The sequence below is a fragment of the Leucoraja erinacea genome, chromosome 5 (assembly GCF_028641065.1).
Source record: "Leucoraja erinacea ecotype New England chromosome 5, Leri_hhj_1, whole genome shotgun sequence".
Taxonomy (NCBI): domain Eukaryota; kingdom Metazoa; phylum Chordata; class Chondrichthyes; order Rajiformes; family Rajidae; genus Leucoraja; species Leucoraja erinaceus.
Window position 1 is genome coordinate 45,457,332 of NC_073381.1, and position 27,345 is coordinate 45,484,676.

General features: G+C 40.0%; 1 protein-coding gene across 1 annotated transcript in view; it reads left to right on the forward strand.

Annotated features, from left to right (window-relative positions):
- The window catches only part of znf512 (zinc finger protein 512), a 38,123-nt gene extending 18,964 nt beyond the window's left edge, over positions 1-19,159 (forward strand). Inside the window, exons 7-16 of the mRNA XM_055635488.1 lie at positions 1,509-1,625; positions 4,119-4,243; positions 5,434-5,520; positions 6,328-6,426; positions 8,867-9,034; positions 9,553-9,747; positions 10,483-10,584; positions 13,880-13,942; positions 17,603-17,701; positions 18,763-19,159. Coding sequence (XP_055491463.1) covers positions 1,509-1,625; positions 4,119-4,243; positions 5,434-5,520; positions 6,328-6,426; positions 8,867-9,034; positions 9,553-9,747; positions 10,483-10,584; positions 13,880-13,942; positions 17,603-17,701; positions 18,763-19,065 — 1,358 coding nt within the window. The 3' untranslated portion in view covers positions 19,066-19,159. The remainder of the gene's footprint in view (positions 1-1,508; positions 1,626-4,118; positions 4,244-5,433; positions 5,521-6,327; positions 6,427-8,866; positions 9,035-9,552; positions 9,748-10,482; positions 10,585-13,879; positions 13,943-17,602; positions 17,702-18,762) is intronic.
- Positions 19,160-27,345: the final 8,186 nt, after the last annotated feature.

The window sequence follows — 27,345 nt, forward strand, 5'->3', positions numbered from 1 at the left end:
TGAGGATGCTACACCATGACATGGAGGTCAAATGGGTAAAGGGAAAAGACCTGCATCTAGCAGATATGCTCTCCCGAGCATACCTCCCGGACACCACAGGATCGACCAGATTCACTGATGTCAAGGTAGTTGAGTCCTTGATAATGGGAGAGGACAAGGTCAAACGCATCTAAGCCCATACCAGGGAAGCCAAAACACTACAAACAGTTGAGAAAGTAATCCAAAATGGATGTCCAGATTACAAAGCAGAAGTCCCAGAGGCAGCACAACCGTACTTCAACGCCAGACACGAGTTGAGTGTGCAAGATGGCCTAGTATTCAGTGGAGAGAGAGTTGTTATACCTGTCACTCTACGCAAAGATAAGAAGGAGACACTTCACACCTCTCACCTAGGAGTGGAAGGAACCCTCAGACGTGCTAGAGAATGCATTTTCTGGCCCGGAATGAACTCCGATTCATTTCAAACTGTGAAGCCTGCAGGACATACGCACAACAGAATCAGAAAGAAACTCTGATGCCCCATGACCTCCCAGATCACCCATGGGAGAAACATAGAAAATAGGTGCAGGAGTAGGCCATTCGGCCCTTCGAGCCTGCACCGCCATTTAATGTGATCATGGCTGATCATCCAACTCCGTATCCTGTACCTGCCTTCTCTCCATACCCCCTGATCCCTTTAGCCACAAGGGCCACATCTAACTCCCTCTTAAATATAGCCAATGAACTGGCCTCAACTACCTTCTGTGGCAGAGGGTTCCAGAGATTCACCAGAGAAAGTGGGATATGATCGAACTTGAGGGAAAGCATTTTTTAGTCACAGTTGACTATCTAATTTCTGGGAGATAGACAGACTGTAGTACCTGAGCAGCAGGACAGTCATTGTGAAACTCAAGAGCCACTTCTCAAGATACGGAATTCCCAGCACTGTGGTAAACGACAACGGGACACAGTTCTCATCAGAGGAGTTTGCCAAATTTACCAGGAAATGGGAATTTGATCACTACACGATTTCTCCAAGACATATCCAAGCTAAGGTGGAATCGGCAGTCAAGGCAGCTAAGCGAGTACTGAAGAAAACCACTCATTCCAAGACAGATGCCTACTTGTTAACTGTGTTCTTGGTACCTGATGGAATTGTTTAATGAAATAATAAGCTGACCTGTTTTTCAGTGGTGCGCCATTAATGTCATATTATTAATGCATATAGAACATTTGTATATATCACCTGTGTGGATTTAATATGCTCTATGTCTATGGAACTGATGCATTACAATGCTGAGTACTATATCTGGACTCTATCTCTCCTTTGTACTTGAGTTTGACTTGATTGTATTTATTTACTTGATTGTATTTATGCACAGTATATCTGTTCTGTTTGGATAGCATGAAAAATAAAACTTTTCACTGTACACGTGACAATAATAAACCTAAATCAACTATTTGTGGTGGTATTAGAATATTAAGCCTGATGTAGGTCGTTTTTCAATTGATACTCTTTCTATTTACAGTAACAAGCACGTATTCTAAAAAGCAAAGGTCCTTCAAAATCAATGCCAAAGTGCAGCGTCCAAAATCTGGTAATCGTTCTCGGCACGTGAGAAAGGAACCTCCTTCGTATCCAGCAGGTATGAGGTAAATGCTGCTGTGTTGAAATTAACATAGTTGCAGGACTTTCTCTTGTACTTTTAGATATTCTTACCAAGGTATATATATTTTTCATAGGAATGTTTATAGATAAAATAATTAGTTGAAATTTTGTAGCTAAAGTGGTATGTGTGTTATGAGGTAACATGGTTAATGATGGAGATTTCATACAACATTTGTTTCACTTTGTATAAAAAGGCTTATTCAATCCAGTTCATTTTTTTTAGTAATCTCAATGATAAGGGATGTACCGGTATTTGAAAACCCTATTTAACCAGATGATTCTGATTAATCCATTATGCAAATTTAGCTTTGCAGAAGGGTTTGCAGAAGGGAGGGAGGGGGGAGAAAGATGGAGGGGGATGAAGGGGGGGAGGAAAGAGGAGGAGGAGGGGAAAAGAGGAGGTGGGGGAAAGAGGAGGCGGGGAAACGAGGAGCAGGGAGAGGAGGAGGGGGGAGGAAGAGGTGAGGGGGGGAAGAGGAGGGGGCATAAATCTCTATCGGAATATGTGAAAATATCACCGTTAGCACGTCATTTTTTCGAGAAGATGTGACCTCACACACACATCCAAGATCTGAGTTTTATAGTTATAAAGATAAGGATGTAATTTGATGCTATCTGTCTGTCTTCAACCACTCGGTAAAAAATCAAGCCATGCTCTCAATAATGATCAGTGGAAAGAAATGTATTTCAATATTTTTTCTGCATTCTTTGCAATCGTTTTAATTGACAATCCCATTTTACTGACCCTCAGTCAGATAAAATTTAGAAAAATATTTTAATCCTGGCAAATATTGTGGGTTTCTATTCCATACTGGTGAGTTAATACTGAATGAGCTGAACACAGATTTATAGCAGAGCCGTTACATTACAGTTATGCTTTGATTTAATGATAGATTGGAAATGCTGAAATGTTTGGTTTGCTCTGCCATGGGATTCCATTTGTTCTCTAGCAGTGAGCGAATCTCCTTTTTAATCCTATGTTATAGGAGCTGAATCTCCATTGATTTCAATGTTGGTGTTAGGATTGGGGATTTTGGAGACAAATGGAAAATGCCTCTTTTTGCTTTAGTTCATGTTTTTCACAAAAAATACTATTTTTAAAAGCCTAATGGCATTAATTATTTACTTCAATTTCAATAGATGTCATAAATCTAAATATTAAAATCAACGACAACTTTTGCCCTGACAAATCTGAGTGTGGTATTTTGTCAGCTGGCGAATTCTAGTGGGTATTTCGGGAAACCATTCGTCTTCAGGGTGTGGTGACCCAGGGGGTAGATAGTCCTAGACTATAGGTGTTGGAGTAAGCCATTCAGCCCTTTGAGCAAGCACCGCCATTCAATGTGATCATGGCTGATCATCCCCAATCAGTACCCCGTTCCTGCCTTCTCCCCATATCCCCTGACTCCGCTATTTTTAAAATCCCTATCAAGTCCTCTCTTGAAAGCATCCAGAGAACCTGCCTCCACTGCCCTCTGAGGCAGAGAATTCCACAGACTCACAACTCTCTGTGAGAAAAAGCGTTTCCTCGTCTCCATTCAAAATGGCTTACTCTTTATTCTTAAACTGTGGCCCCTGGTACTGGACTACCCCAACATCGGGAAAATATGTCCAGCATTCAGCAGTGTAACTGTGTGCATGGATGATGTAGAAGCAGCAATACAGGGTGTTGTGAAGTGGCCAAAGATTGGCTTTTGGACCATATTAAAACGTTTTAGAAGATGGGCTGGATAGTACTCTAATATGACAAGGCTGGTGGTAAGTCGACAGATTTGATCATTTTGTATTGGATAAACAAATGCAAAATGTTTTTCAGTGGGAATGACCTATTTTCCAATTAGTAATATATATTCTTGTCACTAGTATTATTTGATCCGCATAATCCTGCCAAATCAAAAAACATTAGATTTAACTTTTTCAATATAGCAACCCAGGAGGACCTCCTATCTAAGGTATGCTGGAGGATAGGGGCAAACATTCTCACCCTCTGACTGCCTCTTGTACTCAGTGCAGAGAGAGAGTTTCCTTTCACCACTGCACGCTACACTCAAAACATTACATGGCAAGGATTGTTATTATCTTGCTTGATCCCCAGAGTAACACTCAGCTGTAAAAATTTATAAAGCTGCATTGTCTTTTGAGCGAGTGAGCCTATCAATTTACTTGGGAGATACCAGAATATTCTTGTGAAAATTAAATGATAAAATAAGCTTGTATAGTTTAAAATTCCCAGAGCTCATATTATCAACTAATACTTTTGTGGTTTTTAAAACTATTTGGATATGAGCGCTCTTACCTCTATCCTAAGAATTTAGATTTTATATAATAGTGTAAATATGATTAGGAAGGAAGGCAACTTAAAATATATTATACTGTACCTGAAGTTGATTTTAATTTTAAATATGAAATTTCCATGTTAGTTTTATCTTACTCAATTAACAAATTTTATATGATTGGATTTAATTGGCAGGCAGTCAGGAGGAACACTGGTATCTGGAAATTCTGGAAAGGGGAAAGATTACGTGCCCAACATGTAAGGCTGTTATGAGGAAGACTGTGGAAGGGCTGAAAAAACATATGGCAAACTGCAAAGAGGTGCCTATTAGTTTTACTATATCACATGAATCCTTGGGGGTGGGGCTGGAGAGAGAGAGAGTTACATTTATTTTGCAACAGACTACTCAAATAATTCAACCTTTAATTGATGGATCCTAAATAATAAAATACAATTGCAGGCATTTTATCTGGTTTGGTAAATGTAGTAGCTACCATTTGGAGCTAATAGTGTTTACAAAGATTGAAATTTAGTTGAAATTTTCATAAGATAGCAAAAGGAAATTATAACATTTGTCTTTTGCACAGTTCAACCATTGACGTTCTATTTTTTCTCTTTAATACTACTCTTCCCCTAATTCTTCCATAATCTGTCATAACGATATTGGAACCAGTATGTAATATTAAAATGATATGACAATGGTATCATCAGCTGCATAAACTTTCAGGGTGATAGTGGTATTGCTGCCATTTACACTGCATGAGGCGAACAAGGGGAAAGACCATGTTGTGAAATCACCATTTCTCCATTTTCAAACCTCTCCATTCCCTACTTTTCCTGAAACTATCCCTTTTCCCTTTCATTCTGGTGTCTATTGGAAACTCGGGTGTTGTAGCAAACTATCTATAAAACTATATTGGTTTCCTTCTGGAGTGCATGGTGCTAAACTGAGGGGCAACTACTTTCCACACAGCGTGGTAGGTAAGTGGAGCGAGCTGCCAAGAGGAAGTGATAAAAGTGGATACAATTAAAACATATAAAATACATTCAGACAGGTACATGGATAGGAAAGGCGTAGAAGGCCATGGGCCCAATGCATGCGAATGTGATTCTCAGGTAGGCTAATGTAATCTCTGTAATAATGTAGAACAGAGAGAGATAGATCCCACTAAAAATATAAAAACTAATCAACAAATTGTCTTTTGTGCTGACTCGTGTTAGAAAAACAACAAAACAGGCGGTACTAATTGTGATGATTAATAACAATAGCGTATACTTCAGACAATGAGAAAGTCAAATAATTTGTAATTAATTGCCTATTATGGTTAAAATCTATATGTCTGCTTAGCATTTGACACATGGTATTGCTTAAAGTATTGAGAAGTTCTCTCTTTTTAAAAATGGAGATTTTAAAAGTTATTTGCACAAAGGAAAACTATTTGCATAATTTTTAATTAACTAATGTAACAAATCTGAGGATCCATTCTAAGATAGACTCCTTTTCTTTCAGGAACCCTTTGTATGCCAACACTGTGGAAAACAGTTAAAGTCTTTAGCTGGGCTCAAATATCATTTAATGGCAGACCATAATAACATGGTAAGAGTTACAATCTAAGATGAACTCTCTTTGTTTTGACAACGCCGCTCAGAACTAGAAGTCTTTCCTATTAATTTTTCTCTCAAATCATATTGTATTTGTGTTATGTTATGTTGTTGGACGTTCAGAAGGGCAAATCGTCAAAACTACCTGGTTCTGTTAGTTCATATTCTGGATGTTGATCTGGTGGCAGGTGATTTATTTAAAACCTTTAATGCAAAGAAACAACAGCCTTGACCTTTGAAAATTTGTGCAATTTTGCCAAATATGTAATTTTTGGCTAAACTGCGAGGCGCAGTTGGGGAGGGTTACCTTGACTCGCGTCACAACGGGAATCTGTCAGCCACGCCTGCGCAGTTGGGGGCTGTGGGTGAGTGGTGGAATATTGCATTGGGGGAACGGGTCAATGGTGCAATATTGTGTTGGAGGAGTGGGACTCACTGCTGCAAAAAAGCAGCACCTCATATTTCGCTTGGGTAGCTTACACCCCAGCTGTATGAACATTGACTTCTCCAATTTCAGGTAGTCCTTGCTTTCTCCCTCCTTCCCCTCCCCTTCCCTTCCCAGTTCACCCACAGCCTACTGTCTCCACCTCTTCTTTTCTTCTTCTTCACGCACCCCCCCCCACATCAGTTTGAAGAAGGGTCTTGACCGAAACATCACCTATTCCTTCGCTCCATAATAGATGCTGCCACATCTGCTGAGTTTCTCCAGCATTTGTGTCTACCTTCCTGGATTATTGATCAGTATCAACAAAGTTTGCAAATATAAATATAAAAATTAAATGATATTTCATTTATTTTTTAGCCAATTTTGAAAGATGGTGACATAGTTGATGAGCAGACTGATAGAGAAAGACTTCGTAAAGTTCTGAGGAGAATGGGAAGATTGAAGTGTCTCGGTGAGGTAAGGGTAGAAAATGTTGAATGCATTTATTGCTATTGTTAAAAGTCTAAGAAGTAAATGTAAGTACATTGAAAGGTTTACTCGGGGAATTACATTTGTATCAAATAATATGAATTTTATGAAAGCTATATTGAGATACAGTGGTTCAACTTTACCAATGGTATTTTCCAATGTTAAAATACTTAAGGATAGGTGACATTTCAGTTGGGATCCTTCTTCAAACTGAAGAAGCGTCCCGGCATAAAATGTCACCGATGCTTTTTCTCTAGCGATGCTGCCTGACCTACTTAGTTACTCCAGCACTTTGCATCTATCTTTGGTATAAGCCATCATCCATAGTTCTTTGTTTCTACCTACATTTCAGCTAAAATACTTAATCTCAGTTTCTCTGCAATTAATATACCTTCTTTCTCCTCTCCATGAATGTTCATGGTATGATTTTTTTTAAATGAGTGGAGTGACTGGCTTTGCCTAATCTTTAATTTAAAGCACTTGCAATTCCTGAGGCAAGCTAATGAAATACATTATCTGTTCTTGAACCTCAGCTCAAAGGTTGTGTTATTAGTTAGGGAATGCATTGTGCATACATCCTGTTCCATGGTTTGTATAGGCTGTTTCTTGGCCACTTCAGCTCTGTCAATATCTTCAGGCAGGATGGCTCATCTTTGTCATTTATTTAATTTCCCCATCCTTCCCATGCCTACAGGCCTGCGTCAGGCCTTTCCTCTGGTGTGTGTGTTACTGGATTAATATGCTATCTAGTAGAAATCCTATCACATGGGTAATTGAAGTTTAACCAAATTTAAGGGCAGCACAGTGACGCAGCGGTAGAATTGTTGCTTCTCGGCACCAGAAACCCGGATTTGATCCTGACTATTGGTGGTGTCAGTGCAGAGTTTGCACGTTCTCCCTGTGACTGCGTAGGTTTTCTCTGACTGCTCCAATAGACAATAGATGCAGGAGTAGGCCATTTGGCCCTTCAAGCCAGCACCGCCATTCACGGTGATCATGGCTGATCATCCTCCCCCGGTCCTGCCTTCTCCCCTTATCCCTTGACCCCGCTATCTTTAAGTGCTCTATCTAACTCTCTCTTGAAAGCATCCATAGAATTGGCCTCCACTGCCTCCTGACGCACAAATTCACAACTCTCTGGGCGAAAATCTTTTTTCCTCATCTCTGTTCTAAATAGCCTACCCCTTATTCTTAAACTGTGGCTCCTGGTTCTGGACTACCCCAACATTGGGAACATGTTTCCTGCCTCTAGCGCAGGGGTCCCCAACCTTTATCATCCTGTTTACCCCTGGCAACTTTAATAGCAATGTTATTTCACTTATTTATGAACTACTAATGATGAGCAGATATTCCCTAAAGGTGGAATCTCATGTAGATAGGGTGGTAAAGAAAGTTTTTGGTGTGATGGCCTTTATAAATCAGAGCATTGAGTATAGAAGTTGGGATGTAATGTTAAAATTGTACACGTCATTGGTGAGGCCAATTCTGGAGTTTGGTGTACAATTTTGGTTGCTTAATTATAGGAAGGATGTCAACAAAATAGAGAGAGTACAGAGGAGATTTACTAGAATGTTGCCTGGGTTTCAGCAACTAAGTTACAGAGAAAGGTTGAACAAGTTAGGTCTTTATTCTTTGGAGCGCAGAAGGTTAAAGGGGGACTTGATATAGGTCTTTAAAATGATGAGAGGGATAGACAGAGTTGACGTGGATAAGCTTTTCCCATTGAGAGTAGGAAAGATTCAAACAAGAGGACATGACTTGAGAAATAAGGTACAGAAGTTTAGGGGTGACATGAGGGGGAACTTCTCATGTCTCTGAGTGGTAGCTGTGTGGAATGAACTTCCAGTGGAAGTGGTGGAGGCAGGTTCGATTTTATCATTTAAAAATAAATTGGATAGTTATATGGACGGGAAAGGAATGGAGGGTTATGGTCTGAGTGCAGGTAGATGGGACTAGGGGAGAATAAGTGTTCGGCACGGACTAGAAGGGCCGAGTTGGCCTGTTTCCGTGCTGTAATTGTTATATGGTTATACCAGAACCAAACACAGTCAGTCAATGAGAAAAAATATGTACAAATCCAGAATCAACAAATTTATCCCAGGGAACCCTTGCTCTAGTGTGTCCAATCCCTTAATCATTCTATATGTTTCAATAAGATCCCCTCGTATCCTTCTAAACTCCAGTGTATCCAAGCCCAGTCGCTCCATTCTTTCAACATATGACAGTCCCGCCATCCCTGGAATTAACCTCGTGAACCTACGCTGCACTCCCTTAATAGCAAGAATGTCCTTCCTCAAATTTCTTCACTGTAAATACAGAATACAGACTGTAAATATTTGTTCAGGACCTCGCTCATTTCACTGGAAATATTTGTTTTTAAACCCTTTTTTCTACCCCCATCCCCCCCCCCCCCCCTCTCTCTTTTCAGGACTGTTCTGCTAGCTTTACTAGTATAATGGGCTACCTCTATCATTTGAAAAAGTGTGGCAAGGAAGAATCTGAATTATTGAAACAATTATTTAAATGCCAACACTGTGGAAAGATGTACAAGTCAAAGGCAGGCCTGGATTATCATTTGAAATCAGAACATGCACCGGTAACTAAGTTTCCACAAAATTTCTTCTCGGTCATGTATATTTGCCAGTTTTGGACTTTAGTCTTAAATTGTTAATGCCTCTCTTGCAATTATATTTTTGATACTAAATATGTTTCATATATACCTAACCATTATCTCAATGATTGTTTTGATTGATAGTGATTAGTAAAGTTTATTTTAGTTTTTCTCTTGTTTTCTTCCTGGGTGTTGGTTTTAGTGGATTGGTAGCATGAGATATCTTAAGTGCATAATTAATGCTGTGCTATAACACGTTTCCAGCTTCACCTGGACTGTTTGATGTTGGAAATGCTAAGGAGCGACACTCCTTTCATACCTCCCATCATTGTTGCCTACTTAGTTTAGCAATGAGCAAAGATAACAGAGACTAATTTGCTTCATATTGTTGATATTGTCCAACTACTGGCAGCTTTGGTTTCTTTGCAACATTGTGATTATTGCAACTGTTAGAATCCAGAATCATTGGTCAAACTTTGCATGATTTGCATCTTGTTGACCAGTCTCCAGAAACTTCAGAAGATGAGGCTGCTGATAAAGAAAGTGAACCAGAAGTGGAAAGAACATCCAGTGGAAGAGTGCGAAGGAGCTCTGCAAAGTTGGCTGCCTACCATCTACATGAAATAGTAGCCGATGAACTTGCTCGGGAATCGCCTCGGAGGAAAATCCAACGTGACCTGGTACCGGATGATGACAAGGTGAAACGACAAGGCATAGGGAAATGCCATCCTTGCAGCTACTCTGTCATGCCATCTAAACATTTAGAACGTGTCATTTTACCAAAATATGTCATCCCTCTTGGGAATTATATTCATAGATCCTCAGAATATTTGCTCTTTGTGCCACGTGACTGTTCTGTAACTCTGGAATGCGTGTGTTGACAAGCTACTGGTAAAATAATGGACTTGGACAACCACTATGAACTCTGAGCTGCAGTCTGATAAATAAATAATATTTCGCATTTATAACCCATCAGATCATGACCAATTCAATTATGTTTTGAAATGAAAGGGCATGATTTTATGGGGGTAGAAAGTTTCGTCTGCAAATGTTCCCTGTTTTTACGTATGTTCTAAAATTTCAATTAACATCGATGTACTCGAGTTTTAACTGTCATGCTTTCATAATTGGTGAAATTTATGAGCACAAAATTATACATGCTGTCTGCTGAAGTAGGTCTATTCACAATTTTTTTTTTTCCCCCAGTTATTTTTGTTAGAACAAAATTCTGATGAAAATATGAGAAAGAAGTTCATGGTTCAAGAAGCTCTTTGCATTTGAGATGTGTTATAACATATATTTATTGCAGCTTTGCTCCATTGCAAACAGGAAAATAATTTAATCATCAAAACAAAGCATGCATCAGATGTTTAAAATGTGTGACTAAAGAAAGATTTTTACACCTACTTTGTAAACTTTTGTCTTTTCTTTAGTTAAAGTACACGAGGCCTGGTTTGCCTACGTTCAGTCATGAAGTGCTTTGCAAGTGGAAGAATGAAATGAAAACATATAAAAGAGTGCAATGTCCGAACAAGGTAATACAGTAGCTACTTGTACATTTTAGTGGTGTGAAATGTTGAAGAAATCCCTCCCTGGTTTCATCTCTCTGGAGGAATGTCATCTCTTTCGCTCCCTCACATCATTTCCAGCAGACAAAAAGCTCTGCCTCTCATTTCAATTAATCTTAATATGTTTATTAAAGATAAAACATTATTTTGGTGACATAAAATGTTACCAAGACACACTCAACAATTATTTATTTCATAAATTTTACGCAGTCATCTTGCCTTTGTTGAACAACACATTCTGATTTAATGTTTTAAATCAGAATGAGTTGCTATTCAAAATGAGTGCATACAACTAAAAGTTTAAATATACTTTGAATTATTATGAGTCATGCCTACACAAGGGCTGCTTCCCCGAGCTGTTCTTCAAAATAATTACTTATTTTTCCTGGTAATTGTTTTATTTATAATTGAGCATTAGTCATTTCTTTTTTGCAATTAAGTTATATATTTACATGCTTTCTAACTACAAGTAAAAATAATGTTAATTGTAATATTTCATGACAAATAATGCAATATTAGGTCAAAATGGATTCTGCTGCAAAGAGCTGCCTTGGTAAGTTTGTTTGTTTTATGCTCTGATTTAATAATGAAATAAACTTGTATTGAATGGAATTGAATGTTCCTATTAGTTTTGTGCCCCTTTGCAGTATTTATTATGGCATAAGGCAATGCTTATCCACAGCTCCTACTTGATAACGAATGATCTTGGCAATATTGAGTGTGAATAAGTGCCAACACCTCTGAGTAACCAGCTCCAATTATGTGGCATCATCTTTATGTCTATTTTGTAGATCAGGTCTGCCATTGAGAATTTTAACATTTATTCTAATTTGAGAGAAATGTTATATGAAAACCTTTCACCCCTACCTTTTCTGATAAGAAATTAAAAAACCTCTTGGACATAACATAGCATTATAATTTAGTTTTTAGTAATTAATTCGTGTTTGGTACTAGCTGTCCTGGAGAAAGGCAAGCTGCATCAATTTACAGAATGTTATGTAAATTCCAGATATTTTAAGTTCAATGCAATGCACTAAGAATACATGATAAAGCATTAAGTCCTCAGATGGTGAATAAACCATTCAAGATCATATGTTTGTGTGTTTAGTTGGTGTCCTTTGTGACTCCTCAGAGAAGTGGAGAGGGATTGGCCTCATCAGCAACAACGATGAGTCGGCCTATAGGGAGGAGGTCCAGCTCCTAGCAGCATGGTGCGCTGACAACAACCTGGCCCTTAACACCAAGAAGACCAAGGAGCTCATTGTAGACTTCAGAAGGTCTAGGGGCGGCACGCACACACTCATCCACATTAACGGGACAGAGGTGAAACGTGTTTCCAGCTTCAGGTTTCTGGGGGTCAACATCTCCGATTACCTCTCTTGGACCCACAATACCTCAACTCTGGTCAAGAAGGCTCACCAGCGTTTCTTCTTCCTGAGGAGACTAAAGAACGTCCACCTGTCTCCTCTGATTCTGGTGAACTTCTACCGCTGCACCATCGAGAGCATCCTTACCAACTGCATCACAGTATGGTATGGCAACTGCTCTGACACCGACCGGAAAGCACTGCAGAGGGTGGTGAAAACTGCCCAATGCATCACCGGTTCCTCACTCCCCTCCATTGAGTCTGTCCAAAGCAAGTGATGTCTGCGAAGGGCGCGCAGCATCGTCAAGGACTGCTCTCACCCCAGCCACAGTCTGTTTACCCTCCTACCATCCGGGAGGCGCTACAAGTCAAGTCAAGTTTATTTGTCACATACACATACGAGATGTGCAGTGAAATGAAAGTGGCAATGCTCGCGGACATTTGTGCAAAAGACAAACAACAAAACAACCTCTCCGTTCTCACCGCATGGCAACGGAGGCGTTTGCCTGACCGTAGCAGCTGGAACAGTCCGTTGCAGGGGTGGAAGGGGTCTCCCATGATTTTGTTTGCTCTGGAGTTGCACCTCCTGTTGTATAGTTCCTGCAGGGGGGTGAGTGAAATTCCCATAGTGCGTTCGGCCGAACGCACTACTCTCTGCAGAGCCTTCTTGTCCTTGGCAGAGCAATTCCCAAGCCAGATGGTAATGTTCCCGGACAAGATGCTTTCCACCGCCGCTGCGTAGAAGCACTGGAGGATCCTCGGAGACACTCTGAATTTCCTCAATTGCCTGAGGTGGTAAAGGCGCTGCCTTGCCTTACTCACGAGTGCTGAGGCGTGTGATGTCCATGTCATATCCTCAGAGATGTGGACTCCCAGATATTTAAAACAGTTCACCCTATCCACAGGATCCCCATTTATCCTCAATGGAGTGTGCGTCCTCGGATGATGTGCCCTCCTAAAGTCCATGATCAGCTCCTTCGTTTTTTTGATGTTCAAGAGGAGGCTGTTATCCTGGCACCAGAGTGCCAGGATACCAGCCTCTCAGTTGCCGGACCAGCAGGTCCAGGAACAGCTTCTTCCCTGCGACTGTTATATTACTTAACTCTGTACCTTGGTGATTGCCAGTCATTCCCCCAGAAAAAAAAAATTGCACTACGACGACTGTATATATGTGTATATTTATTGCTCATATTCTATGTTTGCTCTTCTGGGGAGATGCTAACTGCATTTCGTTGTCTCTGTACTGTACACTGCACAATGACAATAAAGTTTGAATCTGAAATCTGAATCTGAGGGAGGGACTGAGGAGAAATGTGGTTGAACTTTAGAATTGTTTTATCACCATCTAGTGGCATGGAACATGGAAAGAGATTTTGTGATTAAATAATCCCTTTACATGGTCAACTAATACAGTGAGCATAAAAACAAAGCTGTGAAAAATAGCATTACAAATGCTAAATTTCTGGATTGAACTTTGTGTGTAGATTAAACATTTAATAATAGAAACATAGAAATTAGGTGCAGGAGTAGGCCATTCGGCCCTTCGAGCCTGCACCGCCATTCAATATGATCATGGCTGATCATCCAACTCAGTATCCCGTACCTGCCTTCTCTCCATACCCCCTAATCCCCTTAGCCACAAGGGCCACATCTAACTCCCTCTTAAATATAGCCAATGAACTGGCCTCAACTACCCTCTGTGGCAGAGAGTTCCAGAGATTCACCACTCTCTGTGGAGTCTAATGCAGTCTGAAATTTGTATTTAATGTTTGTCTTTTTTGGGCACACTCTTTATTGCCTGTTTATTTTAATCTCAACATTTATATTCTGTGGAACTGAAATGATCAAACCAGCAACATCACTTGTAATTGTATTTAACAGCTAATCTCTCTCTAGGATTGTGCTTCCAATTATACCAGCGTATCAGGACTGAAGGCTCATCTTGGTTCTTGTACAAGGGTAAGTATATATATATTTTTTAAACACAGTTTTGGGCATTTAACCTTTTCGGATAGATGACCACTTCTCAAAAAGATAAAGTGGAACAGTCGAGTTGCTGTCTTAAAGTGCAAGAGACCCGGGAAAGATCCTGAGTCCGGGTGCTGTCTGTACGGAGTTTGTGCATTCGCCTTGTGACCCTGTGGGGTTTTTTCCAGGTGCTCTGGCTTCCTCCCACATTCCAAAGGTGTGCAGGTTTGCAGGTTAATTGAATTCTGTAAATTGTTCTTGGTGTGTAGGGTAGAGCTGGTGTATGTGAGATTGCTGGTTGGTGGGCCGAAGGGTCGGCTTCCATGCTGTGTCACTTTAATAAAAATAATATATAATTTATTTTAAAAGGGATGCCGTCTAACCAACTTTAAGACTGAAACTTGGTTTTGTATCATCCTCAAGATAGTTTTACAGGATTTGCATGGAGAGGAACTCAGCTGGCTCCACGTTTAAAAAGCAGGAGTAAGGATTCTGCCAGCTTAGGATACAGCAAATGAATTGCAGCATTTAACATAACAGATACTCAACATGACATACACACACATCATGGCAAAAGTGTGCTCAGACTGAGGGTTGTTAGGTACTGAATCTCATAGCCCCTCCATCCTTCTGTAATTGTCTCTACTCACTTGATGCCACCTCTGGCTTATTGATACTGCCTTCAACCACACCAACCCGCACTCCTCCCATGCTCTTTGCTGAGTTGTCAGCTCAGAACCAGGACTGGATCTTTGGTTAGGACTGTCCCAATTGAATAGGATACACCCTTTAACTCAACGATAGACACAAAATGTTGGAATAACAGCAGGTCAGGCAGCATTCTTACCTTCTTCATCCAGACCTCCCTCTCACTCCATATCTCATCCTTTAGGGATAGAGCAGTCTATTCTATATCCTCTGTTAAAGGTTCAATTCCATACCTACCCTATTTAAGCTCGCTGTTCCTTCAATTCCCCTTTTTTTTTCGACATCCCATCTAGTTCAGTCTCACACTTCCTTCATTCCTTCCCAAGAGTGTGTGATTACTAGAGCCCATCATTTTATTTTGCCTCCCCTCATGCCTCAGCCCCTTGCTCCCCTCCACCCTGCAGGGCCTGGGAAGATGCTAAAATCCAAAATGAAAGTGCTGGAGGAACTCAGTGAGTCAGGCAGCATCTGTGGGGGGTATGAACCGATGATGTTTTTGGGTTGATGCCCTTCTTCAGAATGATGGAAGGGGAGGGGGGGGGGCAAAGCCTTGCAAATGATAGGTGGATACAGGTGAAGGGAGCCAACCAGCAGATGGGTGGAGTGAGTGTCAAAGGCTAGATGTGAAAAAGTGACAAAAGGGTGTCAGATTATGGGGAAAAAAAGTAATGTGGAATCTAAAGGCAGAGGAAGATATGGGTAGAATAGTATGGGAGGGGATTCAAGGGAAATATTGGAATTGGGGATGTGTGTGGAGGAGAGGAGAGAAGCAGAGTGACTATAATGAATTATGGCTCATGTTTTAACTGTATAAAAGCCCTAATATGTCTATTTTGAAAATAGGTGATACTTCTGCCAGGTGACATGATTTGTTATCTGATATAGGGAATGAATAATAGTGTCATTTTTGTTTCAAATTCCAGCTTTTACCTCACAAGATGTTATTACGTTTATTTTCCTGATATTTTTATTGCTTAATTTCCCTGAATCACTAATTCTAGCTGAATTGTACCACAAAGGTAAAAAATTCTAGGTGTTGTCAATGTTGTTTACAATACTCCAAACCCAGCAAAAAAGAAGTTTAAGGGAACAAATGTTTCTCACCTTTTATGTATAATGGATCATGTGGGTGGCATATTTCGTACTTAAGGAGAATTGATACTGTCAGAATGACTACTTATTTAATAAAATAAGGGAAAAGGCAAAAAATGCTGAGCAAATTGTCAGTGTGGATAATAAAGATCTCCTGTTATTCCAAGATGTTTGAAGGGATGCCAAAATCAGAATTAAGATGTGGACTGAAGATTTAGAAAGAATTAAGACACTGAGCGGCATGTGAGATGTTATGGCAATTATACTTTTTGATGAGGGAAGAGTTGAGTGCAGGGGCCAATAAAATGGCCTACAACCTATAGTTACGCCCTTGAAGCATGAACCTGGTGTTTGGATAGTTGATGTGACTGCAAACTTGTTAAATCATAATCATAATCGTAATTTATTAGCCAAGTATGTTTTGCAACGTACAAGGAATTTGGTTTGCCATAGTCATACCAAAAAAGCAACAAGACACACAACTACATTAAATTTTAACATAAACATCTACCACAGCGGCTCTTCCATATTCCCCACGCTGATCGAAGGCAATAAAGTGTTATTTTCTTTCCTCCCACGGTCGGAGTAGTCGAACCATCCGCAGTCGGCGATCAAACTACCGCATCGGGACGGTCAAAACTCCTGTGACTTGGTGTTCCCGAAATCGGTTCCTAACCAGGGACTGCGAGCTTCATGATGTTAAAGTCTGCAGCTCCCGCAGGCTGGAGTGCCAAAGGGAACCCCCTGGCAGAGGGATTACCCGCTCCTAGATGTTAAGTTCCGCGGTTTTGGAGCTCTAGAAGTCCCAAACAAGAGGCTGCCAACTCCGCGATGTTAGGCCGCAGTGCAGACGGAGATTCGACACGCAAAAAGTCGCATCTGCATCGAGGAAAAAGATTTAAAAAACTTTCTCCCACCCCCCCACCATCCCCATCAAATACAAAAACTAAAGATAAGCCAAAACATCCATTTTACAACAAACTAAAAACACGAAGAATGAAAAAGACAAAGTCAGACCGCTGGTGAGGCAGCCATCGTGCAGCGCCCCACGGGCTGGTGTGGAGAAAATCATACTGTCATGATTCAGTCATCACACTTCTCGAAGATTGTTCACAGATATTACACACTGTTAAAACTTACTCTATATTAAGGTAGAATGTGGGAAATACTGGCCTTGTATTTGTTTGATGTTTCACCCAAGGCCAACAATGTTTAATTTATATTCTGCGCAGCCCTGGAAAAAAAGTAATTTGGGAGTTACTCATTTTGGGAGTTAGGGCTCAGTTATTTAATGAGAAGAGTAGAGGAAAATGTATTTATGCTAAAATAGAAAACATTCCATTCCAGACAATCCTGATAATGTGGGGAAGATATTTCCACTAATGGGAGAGTATAGGACCAGAGGCCACAGCCTCAGAATAAAAGGATGTACCTTTAGAAAGGAGAAGTGGAGGAATTTCTTTGGCCAGAGATTGGTAAATCTGAGGAATTCATTGCCACAGACGGCTGTGAAGGCCAATGGATATTTTTATGGTGGTGATTGATAGATTCTTGATTAGTAAGGGTGTCGGGGGATATGGGGCGAAGGCAGGAGAATGGAGTTGAAAGAGAACGATAGATCAACCATGATTGAATGGCGGAGCAGACTTGATGGGCCGAATGGCCGAATTCTGCTCCGAGAACTTGTGAACAATCCACACTATGTCAAAACTACAAAAAAAATGTGAAAAAGCAAGCTGCAGGAGGAATTTGGTGGGTCAAACAACAACTGCAGAGGCAAAGTGACGATTGAAGTTTCAGGTTCAGAACCAGCTTGTTAACTACTATGTGATTTTGTTTTTATAACCCTAGGGGGACTATGTGGCTGGAAAGTACAAGTGCCTGATATGTGAAAAAGAATTCAGCTCTGAGAGTGGAGTAAAGTATCATATTAACAACGTACACTTTGAGGTATAAAGAACTTATCATTGTCTGATTTGTCATAATAACGAGAATTTTCTTATCCAACTTTTCCATTTCTCAAGAGCCCAGGGACTTCATTGGTGAAAATTGTTTCCTGTAGTAAAACAACTTTGTGCACATCCACTACAGTTCATTTTGTTTAAGTGTTGTTAAAGTAGTTGTAAAATTGTTGTATGGAATGCAAAGAGGAATTTTATTTTTCCTACCCTTTGAGACTAAGTGATAAGAGTTGAATATACACTCAATGTTCAACCATGATTGATTTCATGTTCTGACGTAAAATACTGCAGTAGGTGGAAATCTGAACATAAATGCTGGAAACGGTAAACATGGCCCAGCTGGGTGCTAGGATATGAAGAGCCACTGGGATTGAATGAATGGTACTTTCTACCTTCCCATCTGGCCAAAGCAAATCAGGCATGAGATGACTCTGGGAGGTCATTCCAGTCAAGAGTACGATACTGTCCCAACTTTTCAGTATTTTTTCAGTGTAACTGTCATGTGTAAGAAGGAACTGCAGATGCTGGTTGAATTAAATTAAAATTCAAGCTTAGACCACCTTGCGTCTGAATGCAAGGTCTCATCTGCTGTCAAAGACTTCTGGGTGAATTTGACATTTGTGCTTAGCGAGGCACTGCTCAGCCTTAAACTTCTCTGATCAGCTGAGTAATGGGTTCTCAGTGGAAAACTATGCCCAAAAGATTGCCGAAGACAGAGTACGCTCCAGTGATAGATGAAGTCAGTGACAAATCGCAACCACCCCCACCCACCTTGGATGTATTTAGCTTATCAAATTTGGCTCCTGAACTGCTGAGTATTTGAAGCTTTACCGTTTTTATTTCTGGGTGCCTGAGTACTATGAATTCATGGTTTGAGTAATTCCTTCAAATGAGTATCTAAAACATGAACATTATATCAACAGACATTAGAAAGAATGTGAATTATGATTTAATTTGACATTTTCATATGAATCTCCAGAGTTCTCTTAAATTGCAGGAGGATATTAATCATTTATCTTATTGTATCTTAAAGATGTTTTATTTTTACAGGACTGGTTTCTTCCTACTTCCAAAGCAGCTAAAGAATTCAAACCCTTGATGAAAGTAACAAAGAAACCTACATCAAATAAGAAAAAATCATCTGCAAAAGTTGGTAAAAAACAAAACGCTCAAGTAAAATCTGTGAATGAAGTATGCCTCCTTGAAAAGGTCTACGAACCATCAAAAGAGTGCGATCAGTACAGATTCACTGATAGTGAGGAAGATCAGGATGAACAAGAAAATGTGGGGAGCTGGCATCTTAAAAGACCAAGCGCAAAAGCTGAATTAAAGACTGATCCTTCCAGGAAATAAACAATGCTGGAAATTACGATACCGAACAGTTTATGTAGCATTTTTTCTGTAAAAATAAACAACTGTGGGTATTGATTAAAACATTGTAACAGTCCTTTAGATATAATTTGGTTCATTTTGTCTACAAGATCTTTTTAATTTATAAATTGCGCCTTCATCACGATGTATAATTGGATATAAGCAATTAGATTGCACCCGGCCGGTTTTTAGGTACAGGATTGGAAAAGATAAGAAAATGTTTCCAGGTTGTAAACTTAGATATAGTAAACAATGTTGATGTGACTTTGTGCAAAGTAGATTTCCTCCACGGGTGTCCTTAATAGTTGTAGTTTAATGTCCACGTGATTGGATTATAGTGATATTTTTTGAAAGGGAAGAAAATTATTGCTAGGTCATCTTCACCTTGTATAATTATGACCAAAATCTGTTGGTTAAAAAATACTTTGGTTACTGCATTTGTCCACTCTTGGCTTGGAAGGAGCTAATAGTCACTTGGTGCTGTGTATTATTAATGGTGGGGTTATTTTATAAATGTTTTAGACTGCTACTTTGTGCACGGAAAAAACTTCAGGCTAGATATTCCAGTTTGTCTGAACACCACTTATTTAAGCAGAGTTAGGGTTGGGAGTGGGGATGGGTTGATACAAGAACAATGGGAGAAATTTGTGTTTATTTGTTAGCGCTAAGCATGTGCAAGGGCATCGGACCTCCCTATATGGCTCCAAACTTGGTGAATGTGTCAGGCGAGTACAACCAATGCATTCAAATGTGTTTAACGCTACTGACCAAAGCCAGATTTCTCACCAACATCCCTGTTTAATAAAAATTATTTTTTGTGATAACTTTTACGTTTTAGAAATGTCTTGCAGTGGCTAGTTACTAAATTGTGCACATTATAATGCCTTAAATCTTCGGGGCTCATGATTTAAGAAATAGTAACGTAAGAAAATTATTATTTTTTGACATTTTTTATGAGGAAATTATAGATTTATGTAGTTTCGTTGGGTCAATGGTAACGTTCCAAAAAGCAAGAAAATATTGCAACTTAGTTTGAAAGCTATAACACGTATACTATACTAAATACACTAATTTGGCCTTCTTTATCCATTTGTTATTTACAAAGGTATGTAATTACCAATAGTACAATATCCATTTTATTCCATTTGACATGTATACCTCAAACCTCTTAAATAATGAGGAATAATACCTGTTATTTCACTGTTTTCTGCTGTTACTAGAATGTAAATTTGAAATGTATCCTTTTTTTAAAAAGAACTGCAGAAATTCCAATTTAGTTTGTTTAACATTGAACACAATGATGAGTTGGTGTCCTGAGGAATCTTCTGTGAAATATAGTTATTTGGTTCACAAATAAATCTTTGAGTAGTGATGACATTAATTAATTTTAATGTGAAATATATCACTTCACAGGTTAAAGCAGGTGTTTTTTTTTTTAGTAAAATTCCAATTTACTAGATTCTCACTTTTAGTGTTAGTTTTAGAAAAAAAAAAAAAAATAATGTTGTTAAACTTGCTTTGAAAATGGATCTTAAACGTATGTTTTTCCAGTGCCAAAATAAATATAGCTCATTGCCTTGATATTTCCTTAATTACTTCAATGGTTGTACACTTTTTCATCAGGAGGGGACCTCATTAAAGTTTATTAACCTATTTTCTATCTCCATTTTTCAATAGCTTTCTAACAATCCATTTTTATTTTAGACAGGTTTGAGAGAAGTGCTGACCTGACACCCAATTTTTAAGTTTGCAGAGATGATGCAGCCAGTTCTGAATGCAAAATTTGATTTTGAAGTGCTGAATTATATTGGATTTCTTGTGGTTGTTTCAAAACCTACCTACTAAAGGCAATATTTGATTATTGGCACCAAATTAGTTTTTGTATCATGATTCAGCATTTTAGTTTACAATATTGATATAATAAAGTATGATATTCACCTATTGATGCCCATGCATATGGCCTCCAATCACAATTTCCTCCTCCTTGAAGATGTTCAGTCAATAACATTTGTTATACAGAGCTTTTTAACATAGTAAAACATACCGGACACTATAGGAGCATTAACAAACAATGTTTGATACCATGCTACACAAGAGCATGGAGTCATACATGACAGAAAGAACATTTTGGCCTACTGTGTTCAAGCTGACCACCAAGAGTTTGCACTTCCTCTCCCCTGATTTAGTGTCAACCTTCTATACTATGGTTATTTTACATTAAGCAATTAACCTATCTACCGGCACATACTTGGAATGTGGGTGGAAATGAGCACATGGGGTGGGTGGGGGGACAACCCACATAATCACAGGAAGTACAAAGTCAATGCAGTTTAGCAAGCAAGGTCAGGATCGTGCTCGACTCACTGGAGCTATGGGGCAGCATTTGGACAGACAATCAGTAGCTATATGGTAGGTTTTAAGGAGCATCTTTGAAAGGGAAGAGAAACATTGTGGGAGACAGTTTTGGAGAGAAGGGAAGACTTCAAACTTGGGGGGGCCCAAATTGATGAAGCAAAGTTACCAATAGTGGGATATAGGAAATTAGGTGAGATTTGTGCACAAAAACAAAACCATGCACATCTGGAATACTCAAGTGTTTTTGGTCAATAATCCTTCAATAGATCTGTGATGCTTTTCCAGCATTATCTGTGTTCATCTTAGTTTTGTGTATTCTATTATCTCTCCCAGTTCACTTTTTGAGCTTAAGCCAATGGCCCAGAAAGAATATGAGGAAGATGGACCCAGTCTCATTTTAATTCATTTCATATCATTTAATTAATTTCATCTTAATTCATTTTAACTTTCCAATTTGTATCATTGGATATTAATCAAATCAAACAATAGATTCAAGGATCTGCAGATGCTGGTTTACAAAAAAACCCAAAGTGCTGAAGTAACTCAGTGGGTCAGGCAACATCTCTAAGGCATGGATAAGTAATGTAACGTTCATCACCTATCCATGTATTTCCATGATGCCTCACCTGCTGAGATTTACCAGCACAAGAACAGGCCATTTGGCCGACTATGTGCCAAATTAAACTAATCCCTTCTACCTGTATATATTTAAAAGTCTCTTAAATGCTATTATTATATCTGCTTCTGCCACCAACCCCTCGCAGCATTTTCTAGGCGCCTACCACTTTTTTTTTTTTAAACGTACCTCACACATCTATTTACAAATCGGTAGAGCAGTGTTTCTTTCTGGTTGCCCTTTTTTAATCAAGACGCTTTGCAGTATATGGCAGTGCTTAAGTAATTCAGTAATTCCCCCCCCCCCCCCCCCCCCACCTCCTTTGGAGAAGGAGGGGGGGAGGGGAAACAGTGTGTTCAAAGATTTGGTACTATTAGTGCTTCAAATTATGTAAAATAATAAAACAAAAAAGCTGTGGTTGACTGCACAAGTAATAATTATAGCAGTTCAATTATTTTTATTCAAGTTCACTCAGCATTATGAATCTTTGAAATTCTCTACTCAAGGCAGTACTGTATTTTATAAGTTTCACTCAATTTTTGGAATCTAAGTGAATTAAGGCAAGAATGGGAAAATCCTGTTTGGGTAGAAAATTGGCCCTGATAATTATTGAATTGACTAATCACACTTCTTATTTGCTTATGGTAATATCTTATATCACTCATGACTTGGGATACATCCTTTGTAGTCACAAAATGTAAGCATTGCATAATTCGGTGAAATGAACTATTCAAAGTGCCTTTAACTGAAGGCTATCTCAGAATAGGTGATATTTTACCTTGTTCCTGAAACCAGTCTTTTACTTTAGTGGAGGTAATGAATACATATTAGTTATGAAATGGTGATTTTATTTTACCTGATAAAGCTGTGTGAAAAGATCTACCAGCCCATAGGAATTTTGGCTATAATCAATCTCAGTTCATGTATTTTGTTCTTTTGTTTAAAATACTATACTGCAATATTAAATGATTGTAAGGTACAAATTGTATCTTCCACCCAAAAAAATTGGTTCATTTAGTTTATTATGTACACAATATCACTTTAATATAAATATAGGTATTAATGTTTTAATTTTTAAAAATCACTACTGAAAAGTAGAAATTTTACTTTCTTGTTTTGGTGATCTGTTTTTTATCATTGGTAGGTGACAGGGACAGTTGCATTTAAGCAATAATTCTGAAAATGTACATTTTGGTGCATGTGGTATTCAAGGTGTCTAAGACTCAAAATTGACATTGAGCTTGTGTGTAACTATGCGCATGAAGTTACAAATATGTTCACACATTAATTTCTAGGCCCAGGATTCATTTTCTTATTTCCACAATCTATTACCACACCAGTTGCGTGCTAACCAGTTAGCGGAAAGACAATACATGATTCCAATCGAGCCAGTCATAGTGTACAGATGCATGATAAAATAAATAACGTTTAGTGCAAGATAAAACCAGTAAAGTCCGATCAAAGATAGTCTGAGGGTCTCCAATGAGGTAGTTAGCAGTTCAGGACTGCTCTCGTTGTGGTTGGATGGTTCAGTTGCCTGATAACAGCTGGGAAGGAACTGTCCCTGAATTTGGAGGTGTGTATTTTCACACTTTTATATCTCTTGCCTGATGGGACAGGGGAGAAGAGGGAGTAGGCAGGGTGCAACTCGTCCTTGATTATGCTGGTAGCCTTGGCGAAAAGGTGTGTGGTATGGATGGAGTCAATGGAAAGGAGATTGGTTTGTGTGATGGTCTGGGCTGCATGCACAATTCTCTGCAATTTCTTGCTGGCTTGGATGGAGCTGTTCCCAATCCATGCTGTAATGCATCCCGATAACAAGCTTTCCACGGCGCATCTGTAGAAGTTGGTGACAGTTGTCGGGGACATGCCAAACTTCCTTAGGGGACAAATCATTAAACCTAAGGAAATAGAGTCATTGGTGTGCTTTCTTGGCCATTGCTTCAAAATAGGTGGTCCAGAAGAAGTTGTTGGTGATATTTACTCCAAGGAATTGGAAGCTTTCAAACATCTCTACATCGACGCTGTCAATGCAAAATGGGGTATGTTTATCGCTTCACTTCCTGAAGTTAGTCACTATATGCTTTATCTTGCTGACATTGAAAGAAAGGTTGTGTAAAAAGAACTCCAGATGCTGGTTTAAATCGAAGGTAAATACAAAATGCATTTTGTGTCTACCTTTGATAGAAAGATTGTTGTCTCGACACCAGGTCACAGGGTTCTCAGTCTTCCTGTACTCTCATCATTATTTGATATCCGGCCCATAATTGTGGTGCCCTCTGCAAATTTATAAATTGAATTAGATTTGTACATGGCTGCACAGTCGTGGGTGTACATGTGTAAAGGGGGCTGAGAACGCATCCTAGCAGAGCACCAGTGTTGAGGATTATCGTACTGGTTGATTTGTCCCCTATCATCATTGATTGGGGTCAGTTTGTCAGGAAGTCAAGAGTCCAGTTACAGAGACTCCCAAGTCCCGCGAGTTTGGTAATGAGCTTGGATGGTATAAGGGTATTAAAGGCAGAGCTGCATTCTATGAATAGGAGTCTGATGTAGGTGTCTCTCCTATCCAGGGATGAGTGTAGGGCCAGGAAGATGGCATTGTCTGTGGACCTGTTGTGGTGGGCGAACTGCAGTGGGTCAAGGCTGCTTGGTAGACTGGACTAGCCTCTTGTAGCATTTCATAATGGTGGATGCTAAGGCCACGGAAGATAGTCGTCTAGGCATCAGATCTTGCTTTTCTTCAGCAACAGGATGATGGTAGTCTTCTTGAAGCAGGTGGGTACCTCAGAATGGAGTGGGGAGAGATTAAAGATGTCTGAATACGCCCGCAAGCTAGTCTGCGCAACTTCTAAAGACGCAGCCAGGAACTCCGTCTGGGCCGGTTGCTTTCTGTGGGTTCACTCTCAGGAAGGCTGATCTAACCTCTGCAACAGTGACCATGGGAAAAGGTGCGCTTGAGTCTGAAGGGACGGGTGTCATCACCGTGTGAGCCTTCTGCTCAAAGCAAGCATAAAAAGCATTCAGTTCATCAGGTAGGGCCTCACTATCACCACTGATGTTGCCTGATCTTACTTTGCAGCCAGTTATCGTATTCAGACCATGCCACATTCTGCGTGTGTCCGAGTGATTACACTGGGACTCGTTTGTCCTGGTATTGTCTGCATTGACACCTGATTTTCCTGTACTTCACCTACACATGTAGTATTTTCAATAGCCTGTTAACCTTCCAGAATGTCTTGAGGAAACCAGAGCTCCTGGGGGAATGTTTGCAAACTGCAAATTTGTAAAAAGGTACTTTGTAAAGATTTTCACCTGCAGCTGTAATGTAGGTAGATAAATGTAATGGAGAACTTTGTTTTTGAACAAATGGTATTTTTAAGGTCATCATCATTATCAGCGTTGAAAATATCAACGGGCATGGTGCCTTACAATGACATGTGATCGCAACGTCTACTGAAGTGTGGATGGCCATTGGCTCACTAGGAGCTCATCTGCCCTTTGACAGGTCTTGTTTTTGGTCCTGCTTGGGGGTCCACAGCCCCCTCCTCACCTGGCAAACCAGGTGGGGGAGACGGTTTAGTCACCGAAAGGATTACATGGTACCCGTGGGGGGTAAATCCTGCCGACCTGACCATTTTTAAGGTGGAGATTGATTGATCCTTGATTAGTAAAGATGTCAAGGGTTGTGAAGAGAATGGGATTGAGAGAGAAAGAGAGATCAGCCATGATTAAATAGCAGAGTGGACTCGATGGGCCAAATGCCTAATTCTACTCTGATTTATGAACATGTTCAGGGAGTATGAGGCAAGATAGTGGGGTAAGGATTTATGGGACATTGGCAAGGACAAAATATTTTTTTGGTAGAATGCTGCATTTATGTTTCATTACATCTTTCAGTAAAGGGCAAAGTTGAAATTGCCTAGAGCTGAGAACATTTGATCTTTAATCTTTGCTGCTTCCTGATTGCAATTTGATGTCACTCATAATTGTTCTCTTAAGAAAAACATGTTTTATGTACAAAAGTAATGTCCTATGGATGTTGTCAATCTAAAGTGACAACAGAAAATGCTTAGTGAGTCAGATATCATGTGAGGTGAGAAAAATAAATATTGACATGAAAGCCAACAAGCTCCTCTGTTTATTTTCTGACTGCAATCCCTTTCTGGACTCGCCAAAGAGCTCAGTTGTGTCCAATGATGTAATTCACCAACTTATTGGAAAATTTGCTCAGATGGTGCAGCAGGCTAAGGGTGCAATGCCCACAGCTCTATTTGAAAGAGATGCCTGCAGCCAAGAAGAAGCAAGGTGAAGAGAGAGGTTCCAAAATATTGCAAATCCTTGAATTTTTACAGGTGGCAAAGCTGAGTGTGAGGATTTACCATCTTTTGGTTTCATGGATGGGGCCAGTTCCAGCCTCCCCATTTCACATGGTCAGGGCTTCTGTTCAGCTCCAGTGTGATTTTGACCAATTGGATTATCCTTGAAGCAGACATGGTCAGTATGCAGTTGCAACACGTTTCAAAGATGAATGTGAGATGGAGTCCCTTGGATCAGAATCTGGATGTGTTTTCTATCAAATCCTTTTGTCAAAATTATTTTTTCCATGTATTGATCTGAAACATTCATGTTTTTATTTCTCATCATAAGATTACATTATAAAGCATACACGAATAATTAAATCTAGAATACATTAAGATAATACAAAAATAACTACTCCCCCCCCCCCCCACCACACCCCCTCACCCCACACCCATCCCCCCCCCGCCCCCCCCCCCCCCCCCCCACCCATCCTCCCCCACGACCGCTCACATTTTAAGCTGTAATAAATCCCTTTTCCACTTGTCATGCATGCTAAATGGCTGCTATGAGTGGATGGGGGAGTTTGAGAGGGGGTGATGCAAGGGCAAGGGGTGGGGGTGGTGGGGGATCAGGGGCGTCACAACGGGAACCCGTCAGCCGCGCTAGTACAGTTGGGGGCTATGCGTGAGTGGTGGAATATTGCGTTGGGGGACCAGGACTCCCATGTGAGAATGGGACCCTACGGGTCCCACCGGCACTTAAGTCTAGTTATCTCTAAAGTCTAAAGACACGAACACCCTTCAGTATTACTGATGTGGACACTTACAGAGAGATTGCAAACTCTTGTATAAAAACTAGTATAAGAAACAATTGGTTCTTCTGCCATGTCCTTGAGGAGCCCTGAAACTCACGAGGACTGCCCCGAACACGCGGCTCAGGTCACTCCCCCACCGTGCGCGCACGCGCGCCAGTCACGCATCCCCGAGCGC